Raw genomic sequence first — 12,138 nt, 5'->3', positions numbered from 1 at the left:
TTTTTATTTTCAGCAAACTTATTTCTCACTCCGAATAAAATGAAGAATGCTGCGCATCCAAAGTAAACTTTATTATTATAAAAGGGTTTTTTTGAAAAAAGATGGAAACAAGGCATATTTTCAAATATGTGTATTTTGCAACAGAAAACTACTCCATACGGTTTCCTCAAAAACTATGAACAACGACCTCTTTAGAGATTCGAACCAGTTAGTAATTCTACTTTGAACAAATATTTATTCGCTGACATATACAGTCAGCACCATCGCCGTTTGTATCTATCCTCACATGTTCATTATTCTCCGTCCACATTATCAATACTACTGTCATTCATATCTATCCTCACATGTTCATTATTGCTTCGTTCTGAATTACCATAAGCCTCTTTGGCTGAGCAACAATGAGCATTAGTGGTACTTCGTGTATCTATCTTTACCCTTTGATGAGATATTTGTTTTCTTCCTCGATCTGTTCCGTGTCACTTTCCTCCGATGAACTTTCAATGATATTATGAACCTTTGCCTTGTGTGACCACAACTTCTTCTCCGTCTTAAAAACTTTCTTACATTCCTGGCAACGATATTTGCCGACATCACCGCCATCTTTATGGTTTGGATCACAGTGATGTTTCGCGATGCGATTGCTTGCGTCGTCATTTCCACACATTTTTTGTCTTTCTTTATCGGCACAATCCTTGTTGATGCTATTCATTGTCACATGATTCCCCATCATAGAATTCTCTCGAATATCCATATATTTTTGTCCAACGCATTCTTCGTGCCCATTTGTTAAATCAATGGTCTCGTTTGCGTCAACTGTTTTCTCTAAGTTCCCAATTTCATCCTGTTTATCATGCACGTTCCCTGTTGTACCCCAATGATCACCATGAGCGCTGGATATAGCGCAATCGCCGTTACCATTTTCAATTTGTTCCATAAAAACAACCACCTGCCTAACCTCATCACAAGCCCCATCATTTTCCCATTTTTCATTCATTTCTTCCATTTCTCCTTGATCTTTTCCATCTTCTACCATCTCGACCTCAATGATAAGCTCGCCATTCTCTATCTGATGATCATCTTCATGCTTCACTTTGTTTACGTCACTATCTATTTGAGATTTATCAACAGAAATGGATCCTTCCAAGTTCTCCTTGTCATGCCTACCACACACTCCATTCTCTTGGACTACATGCTCTTCATAACCTCTATGTCTAGAAGAATTCTTCCCATCATCATGGTCTTCATTATTCCCTTCATCCATCTGAACCTCACCTCCTTCATCACCTCTACCTTTAGAAATGTGCTGCTCCACCAGATTTTCACTTTTCCTTTTATTTGTTTGAATCCTACTTCGTTTACTTACTGAAGTTTTTGTTTGTGGAATGACGCTTTCGTCAAAATGTGATTTCTGATGCTTTTTTAGTTCACGAAGGGTCGCAAACCTGCTTGCACAAGTGTCACATACATGCTTGGGATGGGTATGTGCTTTTTTGATGTGAGCCTTTAAAATCTTTTCGCGTGTATATTTTCTCGGGCACAGATGGCATTGAAAGCGTTTGACGTCTGGTTGTTCATGAATCAACTTGTGTTTTCGTAATTCGTATCCAGAAGTGAAATTCTTTTCGCATTCATCACATTTAAAGCGTTTGTTAGTGCCATGAGTTTGTTCGTGTCGTTCGCAGTTATTGCTCTGTTTAAACGCTTTGCCACAGTATCTGCAAGAGATTGAGTTATTTTATGATGTTGTATAGGTCTGTTAGAACATGCTGGCTTGACATAATACATGATAAGTTGAATACTATACTATATGATAAATATAAATGGTGAGAGAAATGCAAGGAATATAAAGGGGAATGCAAGGAATATAGGGAGAGAAAAGGAAGGAATATAGGGGAGAGAAAAGCAAGGTTTGCAGAGAGAGTAAAGCATACAATTTTTAATGAGAAAAATCAAAGTTGGTTTTTCAAAAGAACTTTTAAAACACTGGTTTTGCTGTAAATGAGACATTATTGAAACGTGTCAAACCATGCTACAACATATGCATAGATATCACCTGCATTTGTAAGGTGTTTCTCCACTATGAACACGTTCATGCTTTAATAGGTCATCACTACGTCGAAAAGCTTTATCACAGTTTCTGCATTGGAACGGTCTATTCTCAGAATGAACAATAAGATGTCTCTTCAAAAGCTTCTCATTTCGAAACACCTTACCACATTCTGTGCATGATACAGGCACAGCATCAGTGTGGATCCCCATATGTCGCCTAAAACTGGCTTTACATGAGAACACATGTTCACATATGGTGCAGAAGAACTCTGATTCTGTGAAACCAGAACATTCTGGTATATGTGTATTAAGCTCTTGCTGAGTCTTGAATCCTTGTTTGCATAACTCACATTTGATTGTTTTTACATGAACTTTGGTCATGTGTCTATTTCTGTTTTCCTCACGGTAAAAGCTCAGACCACATTCTGAACAAAAGTACTGTGGTCGGGAAGCTTCTACATTTTGCATTAATTGCATACTAAAACAAAGAACATATATATGTACATTACTGTTTGAAAATAAAAATCACTCTGTTGGAACATATACAGATAAGTAGATCAATAACCAACAAATGTTTTTTTGACACCCTTACATCACTGGCATTCAAAGAATTTTTCACTTAAATTTCAGATATTTTTCAGGGAATAACCAGTCATCTCTGGCAGCTAGAAATTCATTCAATGGCAAGGGAAGTAAATAGCATAAAATATTGTTTTAAGGAAGCCTTTAAAACAGAATACAATGTCCATGTTAAGAAGGTAAAGGAAGTGTTGAAAACCTATAGAAGATCGTTCTTAAATAATTTGTAGGTGAACTCATGCTAATTATTTTACCTGTTTGTTCCATTTTCAATAGCACTTTCTGTGTTGTTCTGTTTGCCACTCAATGCAAGTGGCTGTCTTGCAACAACAGTTTCATTTTCTCTTTCTGTTGAGGGATTACTGTTGCCATCAAGGGATGGTTGAGTACAGCTTACTTCATGTGATTTCATGTGTTGATTAAGGTTAGCTACAATGGAGAATGACTTATTGCACAATGTACATGGATACCTTTTTCCATTGTGATCTCGAGTTATGTGATAATTTAATCCTTGTGAAGATACAAATCGTTTGTCACATTTTGGACACTTGTAAGGTTTGCAATCCGGATAATTGTGAATTCTTTCATGTTGTTTTAAGTCACACTCCTTGTAAAATGTTTTATTGCATGCACTACACTTGTATGGCTTATTTTCATCATGTGTCAGTTCATGCCGTGCTTTGTTTGACAGTTGATTAAATGTCTTGTCACAAAAAGAGCATTTGAATGGATTTTCACCAGTATGGATCCTATAGTGTATCTTGAGATTTTCCCGACTCCCAAATTTTTTCTTACAAACATCACATTCAAAGTTTCGCTCCTTATCATGTTCTCTTCTCACGTGATCCTTAAGTCTGAAGGCAAAATGATAGGCTTTATCACACTGTGAACAAGGGAATTGTTTTTTTTGTCTGTGTGATACCAAATGTCGTTTGAGGGCATGTTTCAGAGTAAACTTCTTCTCGCATATGAAGCATTCATATTCATTTGGATTTGTATGAAACTTAGAATGGGTATTGAGCTGTCCCTTGGTACGGAATGACTTACTACATTCATTGCATTGAAATGGTTTTACATCTGAATGTGTTCTAATATGGCGTTGTAAATCTCGAGGTCGAATGAAAGCTTTTCCACATTGCTCGCATGCATGTGGTCTTACTGTACTGTGGGATTGCTCATGATGGTTCAAGTCTGGTTTTGTTTTGTATGTATTGCCACAAGTACTACATACATGTGGACGATCGGTCCTGTGTATCTTCAGGTGTTGTTGATAAGATGTCTTGTTAGCAAATATCTTATCACATATGAAACATTTGATGATGTCTGGATTGTCGGCGTGATTATTTCGAATGTGATCAGCAAGTATTGTATTTGATGCAAAGGATTCGCTGCAGAATTTACAACTGAAGCCAGTACCAAATGAATGCTTGACCCTGACATGTCTCATAAGACTTGAGTAAGCTTTATAGACTTTTCCACACTCTAGACAGGGAAATGTATCTAATTTATCAGAAACTTCAAGATCATTGTCGGTAGATTCTGCCTCAATATCGATACTCGCCATGGTTTGCAGATTTTCAGATGAAATGTCGGAGTCCATTGGAAGGCAACGGCACCACCGTTAGCAATGCTACTTTAATATAATTTCATGGAACAAAAATAATAATTTTCGAATTCATCCCTCTTTCTACAGTCCAAACAAACACCAAAGTATTCCTTTTGAAGGTAAATGTTCTTAAATCTTAAGTATTTGTATAGTAAAAGAAATCGCTTTCACTAAACCGTTGTTCAAGACAATCGACATTATTAACGACACCCGATTCATATACACATGGCTAACGTCAAAATATGATCAAAATTGGTGAGTAAATTTTGATTAAATTTTGTTTTGGCTCATTTTTCTTTTTATTTTAAAATTTTTTATATTCTATATTTCAAACCTTTTAATCTTTTTAGGTTAACTATTCAGGCAAGAATAAATTTGCTTATCCTTTTTACAGGCTCTTTTATTTGAAAATAATTTTGACGACGTTTTCGACTATTGTCATTTTAACGGATGTAATCACCTGATATTCCGACCAAGGGCACCATGCTGCATTGTTCTTCGCCACGTCGAAATGTATTTCATATATCGTGAAAAAGAGTGGAATGTTAAATAGCAATAAACAGCTGGAGATAGCTTGAAACGTGGATTAACATATAATTGGCGATGGTACGTATGCATGTTGCATGAAAAAAATACAAGTCTTAGTGATTTAAATAAATAAATTATTGTCTTAATGGAGAACTTTAAGAAAGCAATGAATTATCAGCAGGCTCGACAGGAAAGTTTGCGGTCCTCCAAGGCTTTTCAAGATCTAGCTAGGCAAGATGCAGAGGAATTGATGGCAGAAGAGCTTGAGAAGTTACTCATCACTGCACCCAAAGAGACAAAGGAGGTAAGAAATTGTCTTCAACTTTAGTCCAATCGCAAATACACTTCATCGTCAAATATGCTATAACATTTTTTCCAACACTTTACATATGCATTAGGTCTTTTAACATTTGATGTTTTTCTTGCTTTCGTTAGGAGTTGTGGCATTTAATTTTCGCCACTAATATGCAATTATACTTTTTGTATAGAAAAGCGCGAAGGAGTTTAACCAGTTTCAAGAACTGTTTTCAAGATTTCTCCACGAGACCGATAATTTGATCGACTGGAGCAAAATCAGACCTCCCCCAGATAACACTGTACGTTTTGAGCTGTTTTCATTTATTTGCTATGATTACTGTGATTTTTTCATGCTTATGTGGGAAATTTCCAGCAAAGAATAGCTGATAATGGGTTTTAATTTTCACAGTAGGAATTGTTTTGATAGACGCAAGGATAGAGAGTATTCCATTGTGGAAAAAACTAACACTTCAATAATTTTTTAACTATAAAAGCTCTTTGATGAGTCAAATATTTTAAGGATTTTATTGCTCTTTGTGTCTTTGTTTATTAACAATAGTTTTTAATAATGTCAAATTGAAAACAGCACAAATGGTAGAGAAATTTAGGTCCTGCCTCCTCCTTGCACCGAAATCTGATCCTTGAAAACCATTTATTGAAATATTTATAGAATTGTTACTTTGCAACTTACTTAACTACCTGCAAGACTGTTCTAACCCTAACCCTTACCCTAACCCTAGCCCTAATCTTTTTCCTGATAACAGCCTATCCTAATTGTTGTTGGAGGTTATTGTGCCTGGGTTATTCTATAACTTTGCTCATTTTTTATGCCCTTTAGATTATTCCCTACAATATGTTGTCTGTACCTGACAATAATAAAGCAGCAATCAAAGCTCTTCTGGATAAACTTGTTGTTATCAAGCTTAATGGTGGCTTGGGTACCAGTATGGGTTGTGTTGGTCCAAAGAGCTTAATCTCTGTAAGAAATGAGTTGACATTTCTAGATCTCACAGTTCACTTGATTCAGGTGTGTGTTTGTTTTTGTTTGTTTGCTGGAGTGTAGAAAAAAGAAATGTTTGATAGATAACTTTCTCATTGCATTCATAGTGATTGCATTTATTTTAGTTGCTGCATGAACTATGTGTGTCCTATGATTTATGGCACTTGGGGAACAATTAGAGTTATGCAACACATCAGAACTTTGTATTTTTAAAGTTCATTATTCTTTGAAACAATATGCTTTTGCCTGTTACATGGTTTATGCCTTTTGATTTCCTTCACAGCAACCCAAATTGTTAGACCTCTACATTTCATGTGGTAAATGCTGAAGTAATGATATTGAATGTTTAATGACGTTTAGTGATATACTGTTCAAAGTTCTTTCATCCTGTGTAGATATTTAATTACTAATAACCCAAAAGTCACTTAAATACAGCAACTACTGTGCATTAAAATCATTAGATCAGCTCAATTTTATTTTTATGTATTGTTTATAGAAGGATCAATGATTGTACTATGTATCATTAAGCATTTTTGTTAGGATAGAGAAGTGCTTTGTCATTTTGTTTTAATGTCTTTTAGAAGCTAAATCAGAAATATGGTTGTGATGTACCTCTTGTCTTGATGAACTCCTTCAATACACACGAGGAGACCATGAAACTGATAAAAAAATATGAAGTGTTCAATGTCAGTATTCATTGTTTCAATCAGAGTTGTCATCCTCGAATCCAGAAAGAATCGCTTCAGCCAGTTGCCACCACCATGGATGGTGGGAAAACAGAATGGTAGAGTGAATATCCTATTTAAAAAAGTTTTTTTGTGTATGCTATTGGTTTTGCGAATGAACTATTTCTTCATCAGGTGGTATCCTCCAGGTCATGGCGATACTTATCAGTCATTTTATAATTCTGGTCTACTTGATCAGTTCTTATCTGGAGGTAAAGATGTTGTTTTCATATCAAATATTGACAACTTGGGAGCCACTGTTGATTTGAGTATCCTTTTCAGTCTTTTTTGCTTCGTTACTTTGGAATAAGGGTACTAACTGTTAATCTTCTATGTTTTCTTCATTGAAAATGTTATTATAAATAGGATTTATCGGAAGACATTTTTAGCTAATATACCTTCAAATAATACTTTGCTTCTTAACGAAAACCTCCCAGATATTTTGAATTACATTGTCAACCCTCCTAGTGGAACAGTTGAATTTGTAATGGAAGTGACTGACAAAACAAGATCTGATGTCAAGGTATTTTGTCTGTTTAAAAAATAATCACATGTACATAGGTCTGAGTAAGTGATTTCTTAAAAACATTTTTTATTTATAGGGTGGAACATTAATTGAGTATGAAAACAAAATACGTTTGCTTGAAATTGCTCAAGTGCCAAAACAACATGTAAGGATTAACTCAAACTATAAAAAAGTTTGTTGTTGTTTTACAGGGATCAAAGTAGCATGTAGGAATATGTTTTGTGTATAAATATTGTCTTGCTTTAGTTTCGATGGTTTTTCTCTTCACTCATTTTCAGGTAGATGAATTCAAGTCCATTTCCAAGTTTAGGTATCATCTTTTAAAGTTTCACAGTAATGTTGAACAAGTAGTTTATGAGCTTGCTATAAGGATAATTTTGTAGTTGAGTATTTATTTTGACTTTGTGGTTAGACATTATTAGCAGTGTTTTGATTGGTGCTGTTTTATTGACTATTGAACTCAGAAAATCTATTGGAAATATTATTTCAGCATGTACTGTCAAAATAAAGATGAAATATCATTGTTTTTTCAGGATATTTAACACTAATAACCTTTGGGTACGAATGTCTGCGATCAAGCGATTACTGGATGCAAAGAAAATGCACATGGAGGTTATAATAAATAACAAGGTAAGAAAGATATAATAATTCAAAGTTTTCTCTTGCCATCATATAGTATTGGTATCCTACATGTTATAACATGTCCCTAAACATACCCCAAATGCATGTTCCCATCAAATCACTTCCACACTTATTATAGCCAAAACCTTAGGACTTTTTTGGTTGTATTTCATGTGAACAAAAACAGCAAGCCTTTTTTAAATTTTTTCTTGTTCTTGTTGAATTTTGATCTTTGCAAACATCATTTTCATCACTTTGTTTGTTATGTCAGAGTTTAGAAAATGGTTATAATGTTATTCAACTTGAAACTGCTGTTGGAGCAGCAATCAAGAATTTTAATGGATCTATTGGTATGCATTGCTTTTTAGATTTCTTTTATGAATAACACATTTCTAATCATTTACGTAGATTTAGCAAAAATGATTCATTTATTCCCAGGTATCAATGTACCCCGAAGTAGATTTCTTCCAGTAAAAAAAACATCAGATCTTCTTCTTGTCAAGTCTAATTTATACGAAACAAATGATGCTGGTGCATTAATGATGAGCCCTAAGCGACATTTTGCCTCAACTCCATTTGTTCAACTAAGCGGACCTTACTTCTGGAAGGTTAGAAAAGTAATCGTGCTTCTTATTTTTCACTTTACTCTTTTTTGTGAATTTACACTACAGATAAAGTGCAATTTGCTTTGCCATTAAATTTTCTAGAATAGCTGCGTTAGTTGATTTTCATGTACATTTAGAGTTAGTAGCGTATTAATTTATTTTTGTAAAAGGTCTCTACATCATTTTTATTTAAATATATTTGTTGTGTGTGTTTGTATGTGCAAAAAAACATCAAAAACACTCAAATAGAAGACATTAATTGCATAGTTTGCATTCTAGGTTCATGCTTTTAATCAGAGATTTCAAACTATTCCTGATATTTTGGAGCTTGATCACCTTACTGTATCTGGTGATGTTACTTTTGGTAAAGATGTCATTTTAAAGGTAAATATTAAATAAAATTGACTCTAGCATCATAAAGGGTACTTTGTGAAACATTATTTTAGAATAGTGAACAAGACATGCAATATTGTCAATATGACATAGAGTCATCAAGTTGACAATTTCTTGTGCACCATGCCCATTTTGTTGCACATTGAAAGCACATTAAATTTTGCTGTACCATAATTATTTGCACAGCAGTGTATAGGTCTTTGGTATGTTGTATAAAATTGTAACAGGGGTCTAACCAGGCCTAATACAACTAGCTACTGGTAATCCATTTTTTCATAGTGTATAGTCTAAATACTTACAAAAGACAGGTATACCCAACATGTCTTTATAATGGTCACATGTCTTGAAGAATGGGCGCTTAAAGTTGGCTCCTGCCTCATCTAAACAAACAAAACCACTTTCATATCACAATCATTGTCATATTTAGGGGACTGTTATTATCATAGCAAACCATGGAGAAAGAATTGATATTCCTGCAGGTTCTTTTCTTGAAAATAAAATTGTGTCTGGAAACTTGCGAATATTGGATCATTAAGAAAATTCAGTTGCCAGGTACACCACTATATGCTATAGAAAATTATGCTATGTGAAAGATCAATAATAATTCTTAATTTAGCAGAAAATAAGGTGGGAATGTGAATTGATGGTAATGTACATAGCAGTAAATGCTGCACAACATGTGCTATCAGCTTGTGAATGAAGTAGATTATATAGGAAATTATTTTTGTTACATATATATTTTTATCATTGTTTTCAAGGAACTGTTTCTTTTTGAGCTTTTAACATCAGGCATTGTGTTAATCATTATTGGAATGTAATCAACCCTAAATTATGCAAACTTATTGTAATCTTAAAAATGAAAAGGATAGCAGAGAATAGAAAGTCAGTTAAAATGGATGGCTTAAAACCATGTCAAAAACATTAAAGAGAGAGATATCTTTTCACTGTTTACTCATTGTTTTACTTGGGCTGTCTTGTATTAGAAAGACTTCTGTAAGCTAAATAATTTAGTGTTAGATAAGAACTGTTGTAAGAGGAAAATTATTCAAGGTAAGGTTAATGAAGAGAATAGTCTAAAAAAGTAGATTATTTAAGCACTTATTTTATTCTGTTTAAAATTATATTCTAGAAATAAAAGCAATTGTGTAAATCTTCAATTTATTGCGAAAACGAGTATGCCGTGCAGGCATATCAACTTTTTTCTGTATTTTAATAACAATAAATTTGTAGCATCCATACATCAATTTCTGATCACAAATTATGACATAAAATGACAAAATCACTACATTATGATGATATTTCAATATGTTGTTTATAGTTTTGAGTAATGTATTTCATGTGTAACCATGATCTTGGAAATTTCATCAATGCTGGAACAACCTGTTTTTTGAAGTATAAATAATGTGGAATATGAAATAAAACAATTACACCCAGACATTATCTGCAGACATCAGTTTCCTTTAAAGCAGAGAGAAATTACAACAAGGTATTATTGTATTTTACCTGCAAGTCCCATGGCCAGGTGAAACTCGTCTTTCAATATATTTAGAACCGACACAACACCAGCCTCACCCTGAAAGTTAAATTATATAAATCTCGCTTTAGTGAGTACTAATTTCCATGAGCACTGTATGTATGTACCATGTACTCTACTTTACCTTATAAGCAAGACCCCAGACAATTGGTCTGCCAACAAAGACTGCTCTAGCACCAAGGGCTAATGCTTTGAAGACATCTGAACCATACCGTATACCACCATCTAGATACACTTCACACTCGCCATTCACAGCTGAGATAACCTCAGGCAATGCTTCAACCTTGAGAAGACAGCAAAATAATACATAAGTTAAGACAACTTTTACATAAATAATACTACTAAATTTAATCTCTACCTCTGAACTCAAAACTTTTAAGTCTAGTTACTCATTGTTCTTAGCTAATTAACACTGATCAAAGAACAATTATACAAACTGTTTATGGCTAATAAACATGTTACAAGAATCTTACTGTAGCTGGTACAAAGTCAAGCTGCCTAGCTCCATGATTTGACACCAGAATACCATCAACACCATAACTAACAGCAAGCTTTGCATCTTCTGCTGTTAAAATACCCTTAAGGACAATAGGCAATTTTGTCACAGACTTCAACCAAGGAATGATTTTCCATGTCAGTGAGGAATTGATCAATGTTGCAACAAAAGATGCCTGACCAGAATCTTTGTCACTTTTTACTGCAGTAGCATATTTCTTGGTATAATTGCCTAACTCTAAATGTGAGGGTAGGGCAAATTGGTTACGGACATCGGCATATCTTCGTCCAGAATATGGAGTGTCAACTGTCATTACAATTGCCTTAAATCCAGCTGCTTCTGCTCTTTCAATCAAATCCACAGTAACAGATTGATCTTTGCAAACATACAACTGAAACCACTTTAGACCAGAAGAAGCATTCCCAACATCTTCAATAGAAGATGTAGACCATGTGCTAAGAATCATACATGTTTTTAATGTAGCAGCAGCTGAAACAACAATATGCATCCTTTAATCATCAAAAGCAAGTACTGTTTAACTGTATAGATCAACACATACCCTTTGTAGTGGCAACTTCACCATCTGAATGAGCCATTTTTTGCAATGCCGTTGGTGCAACACATATTGGGAAATCAATTTCCTCTCCAAGAATAGTGGTAGACATGTTGATTGAGGAGACATCTCTCAAAATACGCGGCCGTATTCTCAACCTGGTGCATAAAGAGGAAAAGATGTAAATATCACATGGGTGATACATTTCCAAAACGTCAGTTGGGGAAAATGACAATTCATGGTACGTTGAAATATTTTTAAAGCTAATAGAGTTATTGTCTTATCAGAGAAGCCAGCAATGAAATGATTTTGGCTAACCTGTCAAAAGCTCGTCTATTTTCTTTCAAAGAGACACAAGCGTTTGCCCCCGCGCTAAAATAATCCCAAGCATTCTTTGAAAGAAATTTTTCGGCGTATTTTTCAAAATCTGAAATGCATACTGGTTCCTGCATTGGTAGTATTTCACTCATTTAAATTCTATTCAGCATCATGGTTGGAGCCTCATAGAAACAGGAAGAAAATTTTTATTTTTGTAACACATTTGAACTTTATTTCTTGAATTTTGATTACTTCTCATGCCCTATAGCCGAGCGGAATGTTATTGTGCAAAAATTCAAAAGTCATAA

At 34.4% G+C, this 12,138-nt stretch overlaps 3 protein-coding genes across 4 annotated transcripts; 1 reads left to right on the top strand and 2 right to left on the bottom strand.

The window, feature by feature from the left end:
- Window positions 1-115: 115 nt before the first annotated feature.
- LOC124442972 (zinc finger protein 11-like) lies at window positions 116-4,424 on the bottom strand. Its single transcript, XM_046993494.1, has 3 exons — window positions 2,883-4,424; window positions 2,054-2,527; window positions 116-1,715 (listed from the first exon to the last, which is right to left on the bottom strand). Exons 1-3 carry the CDS (start codon window positions 4,226-4,228, stop codon window positions 431-433), a joined length of 3,105 nt encoding a protein of 1,034 aa, XP_046849450.1. The 5' UTR covers window positions 4,229-4,424; the 3' UTR covers window positions 116-430.
- A 277-nt stretch (window positions 4,425-4,701) lies between these two features.
- On the top strand, window positions 4,702-9,880 carry LOC124442976 (UTP--glucose-1-phosphate uridylyltransferase-like). Of its 2 annotated transcripts, none has more exons than XM_046993499.1 (14): window positions 4,702-4,840; window positions 4,944-5,066; window positions 5,251-5,358; window positions 5,898-6,086; window positions 6,641-6,843; window positions 6,920-7,053; window positions 7,222-7,307; window positions 7,387-7,455; window positions 7,589-7,620; window positions 7,844-7,940; window positions 8,203-8,281; window positions 8,370-8,539; window positions 8,816-8,920; window positions 9,357-9,880. In XM_046993499.1, the coding sequence occupies exons 1-14, from the start codon at window positions 4,838-4,840 to the stop codon at window positions 9,462-9,464; spliced, it is 1,506 nt and encodes a 501-aa protein (XP_046849455.1). In that variant the 5' UTR covers window positions 4,702-4,837; the 3' UTR covers window positions 9,465-9,880. The 2 variants fall into 2 exon arrangements, with proteins under 2 accessions (XP_046849455.1, XP_046849454.1); XM_046993498.1 differs by having other exon boundaries at window positions 4,715-4,840; window positions 4,941-5,066.
- A 206-nt stretch (window positions 9,881-10,086) lies between these two features.
- On the bottom strand, window positions 10,087-12,102 carry LOC124442982 (peroxisomal (S)-2-hydroxy-acid oxidase GLO5-like). The gene is made up of 6 exons (XM_046993508.1): window positions 11,831-12,102; window positions 11,519-11,670; window positions 10,937-11,448; window positions 10,588-10,746; window positions 10,433-10,502; window positions 10,087-10,309 (listed from the first exon to the last, which is right to left on the bottom strand). The coding sequence occupies exons 1-6, from the start codon at window positions 11,980-11,982 to the stop codon at window positions 10,242-10,244; spliced, it is 1,113 nt and encodes a 370-aa protein (XP_046849464.1). The 5' UTR covers window positions 11,983-12,102; the 3' UTR covers window positions 10,087-10,241.
- Window positions 12,103-12,138: the final 36 nt, after the last annotated feature.

This window comes from Xenia sp. Carnegie-2017, unplaced genomic scaffold, assembly GCF_021976095.1.
Source record: "Xenia sp. Carnegie-2017 unplaced genomic scaffold, XeniaSp_v1 HiC_scaffold_20, whole genome shotgun sequence".
NCBI classification, from domain to species: Eukaryota; Metazoa; Cnidaria; class Anthozoa; order Malacalcyonacea; family Xeniidae; genus Xenia; species Xenia sp. Carnegie-2017.
This window is presented reverse-complemented; position numbering and strand designations above follow the sequence as displayed.

Coding starts and splice junctions, on each gene's coding strand:
- LOC124442972 (XM_046993494.1), bottom strand. CDS start 4,228: ATGGACTCCGACATTTCATCTGAAAATCTGCAAACCATGGCGAGTATC. Junction 2,528..2,882: donor ATTGAAAATGGAACAAACAG/GTAAAATAATTA, acceptor TCTTTGTTTTAG/TATGCAATTAATGCAAAATG. Junction 1,716..2,053: donor GAAACACCTTACAAATGCAG/GTGATATCTATG, acceptor AATCTCTTGCAG/ATACTGTGGCAAAGCGTTTA.
- LOC124442976 (XM_046993498.1), top strand. Junction 7,456..7,588: donor CTCAAGTGCCAAAACAACAT/GTAAGGATTAAC, acceptor ACTCATTTTCAG/GTAGATGAATTCAAGTCCAT. Junction 8,282..8,369: donor GAATTTTAATGGATCTATTG/GTATGCATTGCT, acceptor ATTTATTCCCAG/GTATCAATGTACCCCGAAGT.
- LOC124442982 (XM_046993508.1), bottom strand. CDS start 11,982: ATGAGTGAAATACTACCAATGCAGGAACCAGTATGCATTTCAGATTTT. Junction 11,671..11,830: donor AATAGACGAGCTTTTGACAG/GTTAGCCAAAAT, acceptor TTTATGCACCAG/GTTGAGAATACGGCCGCGTA. Junction 11,449..11,518: donor TGAAGTTGCCACTACAAAGG/GTATGTGTTGAT, acceptor TTGTTGTTTCAG/CTGCTGCTACATTAAAAACA.